Source organism: Epinephelus fuscoguttatus, linkage group LG14 (assembly GCF_011397635.1).
Source record: "Epinephelus fuscoguttatus linkage group LG14, E.fuscoguttatus.final_Chr_v1".
Classification (NCBI taxonomy): Eukaryota; Metazoa; Chordata; class Actinopteri; order Perciformes; family Serranidae; genus Epinephelus; species Epinephelus fuscoguttatus.
Genome location: NC_064765.1, coordinates 24,790,502 through 24,803,299, shown reverse-complemented (window position 1 = coordinate 24,803,299; position 12,798 = coordinate 24,790,502). Strand labels below are relative to the sequence as shown.

At 40.6% G+C, this 12,798-nt stretch overlaps 1 protein-coding gene across 1 annotated transcript; it reads right to left on the bottom strand.

The window, feature by feature from the left end:
- Window positions 1-512: 512 nt before the first annotated feature.
- LOC125901315 (adhesion G-protein coupled receptor G6-like) lies at window positions 513-9,486 on the bottom strand. The gene is made up of 18 exons (XM_049596962.1): window positions 9,365-9,486; window positions 9,178-9,269; window positions 8,967-9,044; window positions 8,805-8,873; window positions 8,527-8,700; window positions 8,157-8,192; window positions 7,980-8,054; window positions 7,685-7,835; window positions 7,401-7,557; window positions 7,166-7,297; window positions 6,928-7,038; window positions 6,787-6,826; window positions 6,102-6,199; window positions 5,905-6,026; window positions 3,445-3,710; window positions 3,265-3,355; window positions 2,891-3,174; window positions 513-2,793 (listed from the first exon to the last, which is right to left on the bottom strand). The coding sequence occupies exons 1-18, from the start codon at window positions 9,385-9,387 to the stop codon at window positions 2,675-2,677; spliced, it is 2,118 nt and encodes a 705-aa protein (XP_049452919.1). The 5' UTR covers window positions 9,388-9,486; the 3' UTR covers window positions 513-2,674.
- Between the last annotated feature and the right edge of the window lie 3,312 nt (window positions 9,487-12,798).

Here is a 12,798-nt window from a genome sequence, read left to right as displayed (position 1 = left end):
TCGACATGAGGGCCTTCATTCAAACATGTCATAGATTTATGTTTTTAGGAAAGCAATAAAACAACACTTCCAGTCATAATCTCTGTGTGGGAAACTGATTTTTGATTCTGTAGATTAATGAACAAATAGCAGTGTTGTTGATCTTTGGCTTTGGCCTGCCAAATATCTTTTCTGACATTTTTCTACAGTGTGTTTAACCATCGTTTACTGTGGTGATCTCAGTTCATAGCCAAAGGCTCTGCTGTGGCTTACCTCGCGAGCTCTAACGCATGGACACACACAGGTACATCATAGAAGCCTGCTGTGCTTTGCATGAAAGGCCTTTTTGGGGGCAACACAAATCAGATGTGTATGGCAGTAATTACCCTAGTTTTTGGCTGGCACGCTGCGGTCATTTAGAAGATTAATCAGTCATGGACAAATAAACAGAGTTTGCTCTCTGAATGTCACCCCCCCCCCCAACCTTACACACCCAGAGCTGTGCATATGGAAAGACTAGTCTGGTGTCCGCTTACGATACCTTAAACTTTATTGCACTGTACAGTTTCATTCACAAAAGCAGTTACACATTCGTCTGGACGTCTGCATATGTTGTCCAGAGATGCTGAATCGAGGATCAATCCTTACCACTCTCCATTTAAACAAACCTTCACAAGCCATTATGATCATATACAATCAAATAAAATACAAGACTGTGTCCTCTTTAATAAGAATACGAATACATAAGATGTGTAAATATCAAAGACAGCAGATATCTGTATATCTATTTCCCAAAATTACATGGCATGGATAATGTTTTAAAGGGACAGTTCACCTCAAAATCAAAAATGCATATTTTTCCTCTTACCTGTCATGCTGTTTATCAATCTAAATTCTTTAGTGTGATTTGCCAAATGTTGGAGGTATCAGCTGTAGAGATGTCTGTCTTCTCTCAAATATTATGGAAGTAGATGGCACTCGGCTCGTGGTGCTCAGAGTGCCAGAAATTAAATGTAAAAAACTCAACAGCAATGTCTTTTTCCAAAAAAACCTGGGCCAGTTACGAAACATAATCCACAGGCCTTGTTGTGGGCAGTTTCATGTAGGAACCATTTTCTTTCTACTGAACTACACCTGCAAACCGTGCAGAAGGAAGCGTGCATCTATTGCTAGCTCACCTTGCATTACATTGCTAACATTACAGGTCAGCTGAGGAGTACATCAGCACGAGCCTCTTGTCCATGAGTCGATGCACACTTCCTTCTGTGTAGCGTTTCGGTCGGCAGGTTAAGTTCGGTAGAAGGGGAATTGTTCCGACCTGCAAAGGTGTAAGTTTCGTTTCAACATTTAACATGGGAGAGGGGCACAAATGAAACGGTGGGGTTTGGGGGTTCTCTGTTAGAACATTTTGAGCATCAAGTGCTTAAGTTCCTGCATTTATGTGAATTTTTATGCACCACTTTGTGCTTCTTTTGCATCGATTTATGGGATAAATGTCTTTAATAAAGACAAATGCATATGTTATGCCTGCGTGAAACTGCTCACAACAAGGTCTGTGAATTGTCTTGAGTAACCAGGTCATGGTTTCTGGAAAGAGACATTGCTGTTGAGTTTTTCTTATGTTTTTTGGTGCTTTGAGCACCACAAGCCAAGTGCCATCTACTTCCATTATATTCAAGAGAAGGCAGACATCTCTACGGACAATATCTCCAACACTCAGCAACTCACACCAAAACTATCCAGACACTACAAATAGCACTACAGGTAACAGGAAAAAATTGTATTTTTGATTTTGGGGTGAACTGTCCCTTTAAGGTTGAACCTGTTATGAACATGTGTATTACTTTAAAAAGAATATTAAATACGTCAGATCTTAATCATATCAGGTACACAGGAACAAATTACATTAATGGATAACAACACAAACAGTACACAATTCCCAATGACTCCTGGTCATTAACGTAATGCAGTTTGCCAAGATACACTTAACTTATTAAATGGTATAAATGCTAGTTAACTACAGCCATATTTCAGAGAAAAGTTTCAACATAGTGGCGTGCCCTCAGGTCTCTTATCACTATAGGTAGCCATGAGCTCATTTCTTGTTAGCCAGTTAAGACTCCCCGCACAGTGGATACTGCTCTCTGTAGGCACAAGGTAATTATCTGCAGTCACGCAAAGCATTAGCTGGCTAGCTCGGCCCCCAACACTGTAAAGAGTGTGAGAGGCAGGACTTCCCTTCACCTTGTTTTTTCTGCATTTTGCCATCTACATTCCATGTGACAACCACATCAGTCATAAAAACATTTGCATGCTGCATTCCAGTGTATGACTGAAAGTTTGATTTAAGAGCTCTGTGATATATTCTAAGTGAATCATAACCTTTACTGCATGTTTCGCAGTGAGTGAGGCAGAGCTTCTGCTGAGTCATCGGCACAAATGATTTCCAGGAGATTACTCCATCTCCTCCGTTCAGTACTTGACTCATTAGTTATTTGCTCTATGAAGGTAATCCAGATTAGCTGGGTAGTCAGGAAGACTGAGAAATGTTTTTCAAGGAATTTACAAGTGAATCATTCAGCAGAGGCTTTGTCTGATTATATGAAATAAAATGCTGCCCTCTTGTGTCTAAAATAATCCCAGCTACAGAGCACTTTCTGTGTACTTGAAAAGCATATATAGCACAAACAGTTTACTACTGCAGAGGTGACACAACTGTTTTTGTTGTAGCTGTGCTGTTGGTGGTGACTGTGAGGGGTCTGTCCACTGGACCAAACTTGCTAGAATTGTAGTAGTAGATGAACAGGAAGAAACCTGCAAAAACAGAATAGTTTGATTACAGGTATTAGAAATTTGGACTAAATGAGTCGTAAACTAGACAGTTTGGATACATTTCAAATTTGGAGTCTACCTTGAAACGAGTTGAGGATGGTGAAGATGTAGTAGGAGGGTATGCGCAGAGGGCCGTAGCTGAAGAAAGCAAAAGCCCAGGTGATGCCAAGCAGGAGGAACAGGCCAAAAATGGAGAAAGAGTTGGTCTTGATGGAGTTGTAGTCTTGAGCTTTCCCTGCCTTGGGTTTAAGGAGCATAATCTGGCGCACAGTCAAGATGAATACGCCAAAGGTGAAGATGAACACTAAACCGTAATAACCAATGTTGACGCCCTGGTGGATAACAGCATCAGGAATCCAGCACCTGAAAATCATGGATAGTGACCCACTTAGTGATGTGAATCTCTTTTTGTGAATAAGAAATGTAACTTAGCAGTCATTAAGATTTGCTTACATTTTTGCTGAATTCCCATCATCGCTGTTAATGACAATGTAATCATATTGTCTCGTGGCGAGAAGAGCAATTACCACTACAGCTGGAGTGACTGAGGAGAAAGTGCGCATGTTTTTAATTTGGCTTTTGTGGTTTGATAATGATTGTATCCTTCAACTATGTCAGGTTATGTTCTCTTACCCCATCCTGCGACGCACATCTTTATAATGTAGTGTTTGACTTCAGTAGAGACCCTCCACATATTAAAGTACAAGTGTAGAGCCTGGATGAAAAACCAGCTGAAAGTGGCCAGCATAGTGTAGTGCATGACTGCTGCCACGGCCACACATGCGTTGAAGTTCCCCATCTTGGCAATGGTCTCATTTACCAGAAAGGACAAGTTCAGATTAAACATGGCAACAAAGAGGTTCATCAGGATCTTAGTTGCTTGGCTTGCTTTCCCTTTTCTGTGGACGGAGATAGTGTCATGTCAGCACAAGTTAAAATCAGTTAAAGTGGAAATAGACAACATTCTTTGCTTTAACCTAATATTATGAAGTAAATTTTGATTGCACAACGTAATGGCTATAGAATAATGACACCATTGACGTTAAGATTGGTTTCCTATAAGCCTCGTTTTGACTATGCAGTTCTGTCTTTCACCACGTATGAAATGAGGGCTCAATTAACTGCATAAATGAAGTGTGTCAACCGTTGTGCAACTAAAACAGAAAGAGGATAGTGCTTCTCCCTAGCCTGAGTGTCAGACTGAAGCTCCCAGAACCTTCAGTTTGATATGGCTTCCATTGAAGGCGATTTACAAGGGCGAGGGAATTTGATTTTTTCCCTCACCAATCAGTAGAGATCAACGACTCACCCAGAATCTGACGTCATTAGTATCCATGCCTCGGGGGTGCCGAAAACAAGTGAGCATTGCCCGTTTAAAATGTCTCCATCGTCATGCTCGCCCAGCTGCATCGCCGTTAAATCCAGTTTAGCAGCTTCCTTAATTTGGTCCTCCATTAACGCGAGTAGTGGCGAAATACCTCAATAGCATCGTTAATGTGGTCTGCAGGATCTGTAGTGGTCGCCATTGTTGCTATCCTCACCAGTTACCCACCGGCGTACAGCTTGACATCAGCGTGGCGCTGATTGGCTAATCGCTAGACCCCCGGCGTTCATTGGTCCGTCCATTGTTTGGACGAGATAAATCGCAAATTCATTGCAGTATGCCAGACCAGAGATGCAAGCCTGCTCAGTTGAGTGGGCGGGGTCTATGGTCTGGAACCAGGCTAGCTTCTCCTCCCTCCCTCTGGTAGCTATATGTAGCTATAGAGACAGAGCGTGTTGAAGTCCCGCTCTAGCTGGAGGGGAAAACGTTCATCACTCTCTATTGATTTTATATTGCGTCAACTTGTGTCCCTCTCACTTACGTTTGCTAGCAAAATCAGTAAAATGGCCTCAAGCTGCTGTGTGGTGGGATGCACTACTAACAGGGTAAAGAACCTAGATCTAAACTTTTATAAGCTGCCGAACCGAAAAACTAAACCTTTTAAAGATCCAGTAGGATTTTTTCTTTGGTGTATAATCACCTAAAAATAAGAATCATTGTCTTTTCTTAGAATAAGCTGTCTACGGAGATCGCCATGTTGCACCACTATTTTTCTACAGTAGCCCAGAACGGACAAACCAACCACTGGCTCTAGACAGGGCCATTCACATTTTCACATTGTTGTGTTCTGTTCTGATTTTTTAACATGAAACTGCTTCATTCTGCATTTTTACCGGTTTAAATCGCTGGGTCTGTTTGTTTTGGAGATGAAGAAACCTATGTCGACAGTTTGGCTCTTGCAGTTAACTTCCTGAATGTCTGGATCAGAAATGAGGTGAGCACACATTGGCAGGTACTTGGTAGGAGAAACACTGATTTGTGAAACTGCTTTATTCAGTTTCATAAGTGGTCATAATCACCCGGTCCATTTGTTTTGGAGATGAAGAGACCTCTGCGGATAGCTGGGTTCCCGGTTAAAACCTCCAGAACAATGAAGACTGAAGGAATTCTAACCTGAGAAGTTTCAGTTGGTTGCAATCTGTAATCTTCACCACTAGATGCCACTAAATCTCCATAATCTTATTTTACACACTGGAACTCTAAGCAAGCAGAGACATGAGGCATCGGCAGATAATGTGAGAATACTGGGATCCTGACATTCAGTAGGCTACATGTGCAGCAAGCATTCTGCTAATTGAAGGTTGAGGTTGAAGCTAACTAGGCTTAACTAGGCTGGTTTTGCTCTTTTTTAGGTTAAATGAGGATCTTGCCACGTAATTCATTTAACCAGTTGTGAATATCAAAGTAATTTCACTTCTGGCCATTTACTGGGATTATTTGGGATTATAAGCAGAAGGGACAATGATGCAGACCGACAATATTGAGCTTGACAAGGTACCTTTCTCTTTCTGGGTGCTAAATAATCCTTTGACCTGTTAAAATGTGATGTTTAAGGCTAGCTACTGATGCATATTGTGGCGCCAACTGTTTTCCCCACCAGTAGACATGGCTTTCAGAGTTTGACGCATTGCACTTTGTCTCTATACCCAGTTACAAAGAGTAGAGTACCTAGCAGCAGAAATCCCCCCCCCCCCCCAGTGGTTCCTTACCTGATAAGACAATACATGAAGAGAGCCACTGCCAAGAAGAACATCGACAGGCCGCAGCCGACTGACGTGATGTAGGTCAGAGACTTCAAATCTGAAGTGCTTATGTTTCCAGGTGCAGGTGACTGATTTAGAGAAAGTCGTGTTAGGTTGTGTGTGAAACGATGGAACTGGAATGACTTGTAATGCAATCGTCTTACCAACAGTATTGCGAAAAATGTCAGGTGAGAGCACCGGCATGTGATGCTGTCGCTGACCACTTTTGTCTCACAGCCATCTGTGATCCAGTTTCCTTTTCCTACAGTACAAAAGCAGGAGACGCTACTGTAGGTGGGCAGGAATTTGTAATTTGTTAAAGGCAGTTTTAAAGTATCAAAAGAATATCTTCATTAGAGATGTTCCAATACCATTTTGTCCTTCGCCATACAGATTGTTATACCTAAAAATGACCAACGAGTACCAATCCAGTACCATTGCTTTAAAAAAAAAAAAAAGGTAGTTATAACATGGCTCAGGTTAAACCCTTAACTGCTGGGACTTTCCTGTAGAAAATATTGCTGGCATTTTGCTAAAGGCTAACAATACACTATTTACCAGAAATCCATTTTCCTTCACTGCTCTAAAACAGAAGTTGCCAGGGCTGAACAGCACAAATTGCTGCCTAGGGTTCTGTTTTAGAGTGGCGAAGAAGAATGCGTTTTTTTTTTTAAAGGAAAATCGTAAATTACGGGTACAAAATACTTTGAAGTTTATTAGTAAATTTCGTGGTATTGGATTGTGCTTGGACTTGCATCTTCACAGATACCTGATCCCGCACTTAAAGCAGTAGTGTAAACATTTTCGTTGCTGGTATTGGTATCGGATCAACTCTAATTTCTACAATACCTTTTCCATCCCATGACCTGCAAGAAGCAATTGATCCATTCTGTATCAGAATAGAAAAAGAAAAATCAGTACACTCATTCTTTCTGTAAGCAATTATTATTGACTTGTTCATATATTGTTTATCTCAGTCATCTCTTTTACCTTCTCCACACTCTTGAAATGAATGTCTATGGTATCTGAGAGATGTGATATTTCTGTTCCCATTTCAATGCCCACTACCTCATCGTTGAAAAAATGACTTTCGGGGTCATCCTGTTGGAAATAACATATAGTCATGACAGGCACAGACACAGTCTCAGGCATGGTTGTTATTCTTTTTTTTTTTATTAAAGTCTAAAAAAACAATGTGCAGCATTTTTGACATTTTGACAAACTTTACCTGATGCATTCCTGGAAAAAGTAGAACTGCAGCAAATGAGCCTTCCTTTTTTACTGCCATGGCGATGGCCTCTGTAGGGATTACCACCGATCGAGAGAAGCCCGTCGCCGCGTCAGTGTTACCCTCAAGAATCTACAAGAAATCAATGAGGAATGAGGATGATCGTCAGAAAACCTAGGGTGACTTAACTCTGTTTTATATATTATTTATTCTTGTATCAAGGCAAACTGCATACATTCATATCACCAGTCGTTTTAATGCCAAAGCTGAAGTCGGTTTGATTTTCAAGAGGGAGTTTAGCGATCACCCCTTTAATTTCGCCCATTGTGATGGATGCTGCACTGTAATTGCCCATGTCGTTCAGCAGGGCGGAGAGATTACTCATGACCTTTCTGCGATTAAAAAACATACAAATCATTTTTTTCTTTCCAGCAGTCATCATCACAGCTCCTCACAATGCCACACCGAGTAGTAGCAGTTGTATCTATCAGTGTAGCCATCAATAAGTTAGACACTTACGCTGCATTTTCTGGGCTGATGGAGGTGCCATTATTGCCTTCAATTGAGGGCAAAGTAAGAGAAATAGGAGGTGCTTTTCCAGGTGCTTTACATGACGCACATGTCATCTTTTTATTAAAGAATTCAAGACAGTAGTCTGTTTCTGCTAAACCTGCGTATCAAAACACAAACACAAACACACACACTTACAAAAACAGAAACATTACATTTTCACTGCAATTCTCTTTGGTTCAGTGATAAGATGCTTACTGAGTTATGTTTTAAATAATATAACATTATAAGCTAAAGATAATACCTGTGCAAGCTTCATCATTATAGCTTGAGGTGTTTCCACAGAGGTCGTTTTGGCTCAATCTAAAATTCTCGACATCTTAAACATATTTAAGCATGACAAGATTAGACATGTACCTTGTCACTGCTCTTAAATGTGTGCTGATATGAAAATAAGAGCTGTGGTAGATTTGCTTTTTACCTTTATTCAAGCATTTGTGAACTTGGACAAAGAAACCTGTTGAAGAAGAGAGGATGTATAAGGTGATTGGTTAAAAGAGGAAACATCGACTGTGTGGGACTTCTTTTAGTGAAGAACTTTTTTGACCAGTAGGGGGCAGTATCTCACTGCTTCTGTTTTGCAAATATGCACTCTTAAATACAGGCACTGTTTGTGTGAACAGCCTTCACTTGCAAAACTGTCAGTCACATTTTATCTTACATCAGTATCTCTTAATTGTTCGATGAATAAAAAGCATAAAGTGAAGAGGTTACTGGTTAATCTGACTATGTCCAAACCTATGTCTTTCTTTTTTTAAGAATTCATATAGCATGGTGGTTATCAGCAATACCTAAGGATGTGTTGTAGAGCTGCGATGGAGAACAGTTGTATCTCTGATCTGGGGAAGTCATCACTACAATATCTTGCTTGGAAAGAAATGTTTCATTCAGAATCAGTTTGTATTTCTTATTTCCGACTTCACTTATGTTAAATTGGCAGTCGAACTCCATTGTGTTACAACAGTCTGAAACACAAACCACAGCATACACACATTCATCAAAGACCAAGAGAAAAAAAACTGGTTATTTGCAGTGGGCTCACATCAAGCTTATAACTAGGCAACTGTACCTGCATGCTGTGTTGTGTTCAGGATATTGAAGCAGAGTTTAGTCCCATTGACATTTTTATAGACAGCCTCTGAAATGTAATGTTAAAGAACTGTTTACTCTGAATTGTCTATTAAACCTTTAGTAGAGGACCATTATCCTTTGACAATGTTGTCAAGCTTACTTGATGGAAAAAGATTGTCTGTCATCCGTGTGGTACTGACAAACAGCACATTTTTGTGTGTGCAGGTGTTATTTGTGTCTGTAAAAAACAAAACAAATTGACAAATGTAACATATACACTAAAATGTAGAAGACACGCCAAATCGTGTTGAGAAATACTGATTCATTTCAAGTTAGTTAAATAGGAGTTAAACTTCGTTAAACATACTCACCTGGGCAATGAGATCTGCTGTTGTTGACGAACATCCCACAGAGCAGGATTGCTACAAACATCCAGCGATGCTTCACAACCCATGGTAGCATCCTGAAGAATACAGACAATGCGCAGTAGATTATTAGGGATTATCTGAACATAACCTTAAGATAAATCACCTAAGTGTTTTCCTAAGCTTCCATTACCTGAGCGAGGTGATTTTCTGCATTGCCACTCTCCACAGTGCCTCACATCCACCTTACAGTCATCACATGTTGTTGAAAGATATGCCTGTGATGTTCCTCTTGCCTAATTTACCTTGCAAATAAAGCATGTCCACCTCTCACAGCACATATTGTGTCCGTTTCTCAGTAAACAGCTGTCATCAGGCCACATTTAGAAATGAGCTGGACTGACGTGTCACTGTAAGCTGCCGAAACCATCTTCCTCATTTGGGGAGTTAGGAAATAAACTTGAAATTACTGTACATTGCTTTTGCCATAAGAACACCAACCATTACAAGAACTTGCAGTGCGATATTAATGTTCTTCATTTGATTTTGTTTCTCAAAAGTATGTCTTTGTATTCACGTGACAGAAAGGATACAGTAGTGAAATAATAACGTTTTTAAGCAAATAGCTCACTCCTTGACTTACTCATTCTTTGTGCTATTATATCACAAGAAAGAGCTAGGGATTGAATCAGCAATCTTGCGATTGGTGGACGACCCGCTGTCTGTTTCAGACTGAAATATCTAAATAAATATTGGATGACTTGTCATGAAATTTGTACAGACACTCAGGGTTCCTAAAGGATGAATCCTGCTTTGACCAGCCTTCGACTTTTCTTCTGCCACCACTGTGACATTGACATTTGTGAGTCTGAGTGAAATGTCCAACCCTGTCCCATGCTAACTCGTCAAAGACCACCGCTTTGTGAGTGGACCTAAACATCAACATATGACATGCCAGGTACCCTCCTGCGTCAGTTGTGGACCTTAACAGATGGTGTCTCAATTGACGTTTTGTGACATGCATTAGCTGTGTCTCAATTCAGGGGCTGCAGCCTTTGAAGGACATGGCCTTAGCGGTCTACGTCGACCATGTCCGTTGAAGACCACATAAGCCAAGCCAAACGGTCTCCGAAATGGGACTGCGTAGGATTTCTTGGTTGCATCATCAGTTGTTCTTGCCCCGACCCATTAGCGTTCCTGTTACCTAGCAACCAGCTGCGCGTAACAAAAGAAGGCGTAAGATAGTAGTTAGCCCTAAATCATGGACCCAGAGATTATTATATATACATATATATTTTATTTAATACTTGAGATGATTCACTGCCAGAGACACTGCTGTTTGATAAAATTTCAGGCTGATGGATGACCGTTTTTTAAATTTTATATACTTTATTAATCCCCGAGGGGAAATTCAATTTTTCACTCTGTTGTCAATTACACACAGGTCCGAACACACACATGCACAAACTGGACCTATACATGCACAAAGTGGAGAGATGTCAGAGTGGGCTGCCCATGACAGGTGCTCTGAGCGGTTGGGGGGTTCGGTGCCTTGCTCAGGGGCACCTCGGCAGTGCCCAGGAGGTGAATTGTCACCTTCCCAGCTACCAGTCCACGCTCCATATTTTTGGTCCAGACGGGGACTTGACCCTCCGGTTCCCAACCCAAGTCCCTATGGACTGAGCTACTGCCGCCCAATGTTAATAGTAATAGTAATGTTAACAACAGTTAACTATTAGCTAGTTAACGAGGGAGGCTCAGGTGAAGTTTTAGAGTCCTCAAATCCCTTGTGGAGACCCAAGGGGAGAGCATATGGGTGAGTAGATAATGGCTGAATTTTCATTTTTGGGTGCACAATCCCTTTAAATTTTGCTTTGTTAGTGTGCGACTATGGAGTCTTAGAGTAAGGTAAGACTAAATGAGAACACCTGGGTTAGGCCTCATTACTGTATCCGAAGTGCAAGCACACGCTGTTGGTCTCATGGTGCCCATGAAAACCCAGAATGGAATCTTGAGACCAAACAATGGCAGAGGCCAATGTAACCACAAGGGCAGTGCAACAAATTCAGGTGAGTCACTTTTATAATGAGCAGTATTTAATATTTCTAATATTCATTTTTTAAGTAATGCTTATATTGAGTGATGTCCGCCTTTATAGACTCTGTGGAAGAACCTCAAATGTCAGAGGATTTCGTGAACATAAAATATCTGAAGGAGGAACTTGAAATGAAAATGAGAGGTTGCATTGTAAACAAAGCTGGCGGGGAGAGCTATGATCCAGCCACAATAAACAATATGATTTGTAAACAAATAAATGTTTTGTCATTTGGATATTCATGAGTGTTATTATTTTAATCACATTTTAAACCAGCCTTGGTTTAGCAACTCATTTAATTCTGCTGCACACTTTTAATTTTGTACAGTATGAACAGTATCAAAGCAAAAATAAGCCATACTAAATGCATTCAGTTTAAATGCATCTCATCTACCTGGAGTGCTGAGCTGTGAAAGCATCATCACTAAAGTACATTAATATATTAGATCCAATCAACAAGTACTTGTCTGGCTGGCCTCTGTATTACATGTTGGTCTTCATTTACATATTTCTATTAGTAGTCCATGCTCTCTCACAAACTTTGTTAAGCAGAACTTAAAACTGCCACCTTGGAGGGTTAATTTAAGATTCAGTTAGTCCTACAGTAGCGCTGATCCTCCCTCTTGCAACCGGCTTAGTTTAACCCAGAACAGGCTAAATCTAACACTATTTTAGGATATGTCAGTGCGAGTCCCTTTAAGTTAAGAGAGCTTAAATGAGCATTTTAGTGCGGCACTAGGCTAAAGCTTCGTTTTTACATTTATTTTCTTAAGTTTGGGCAAAAAAAGTCCCTGGTTGAATTTAGGAAGACACATCATGGTTTGGCTTAAAATTAGTAAGGTTCTCACTAACCTCATGTCAGTAGCGTAGCATGCTACACATACCAGTACACTAAGTTGTTATTAAAATAACACCACTGACTTTTTGTTTCACACAGGAAACAAACTGTGGGCTCCCGGCTGAAAGTAAGGTGTTTGTTGTTCCTAGATGGACCTTCTTGTTCTTTATACTGTGGTAGTTGCCGGCAGCCTCAGAAATAGCTTCTTCCTGGTGTGAATCAAGCTCTGTTCGCACTGATATCACATACAGAGCTGTGTGTTTGTGTGTGCGCCTACAAATCAAGCCAGAAATCTTGGTGTAGTTCTGGACTCAGACCTAAATTTCAATAGTCACATTAAGACAATTACTAAATCAGCCTACTACCACCTTAAAAACATAGCAAGAATAAATGAATTTCTGTCTAAACAAGATATAGAAAAACTTGTTCATGCTTCAGCAGGCTGGACTATTGTAACCGTGTCTTCACAGGTCTGAGTAAAAAATCAATCAGACAACTGCAGCTCGTCCAGAACGCTGCTGCCAGAGTCCTCACCAACACCAAGAGAGTGGAGCACATTACACCAGTGCTTAAATCACTGCACTGCCTTCCTGTGTATCAAAGGATAGACTTTAAAATCTTGTTACTTATCTATAAAGCACTAAATGGTCTCGGGCCTAAATACATCTCTGATATACTTGTACGTCATGAAGCA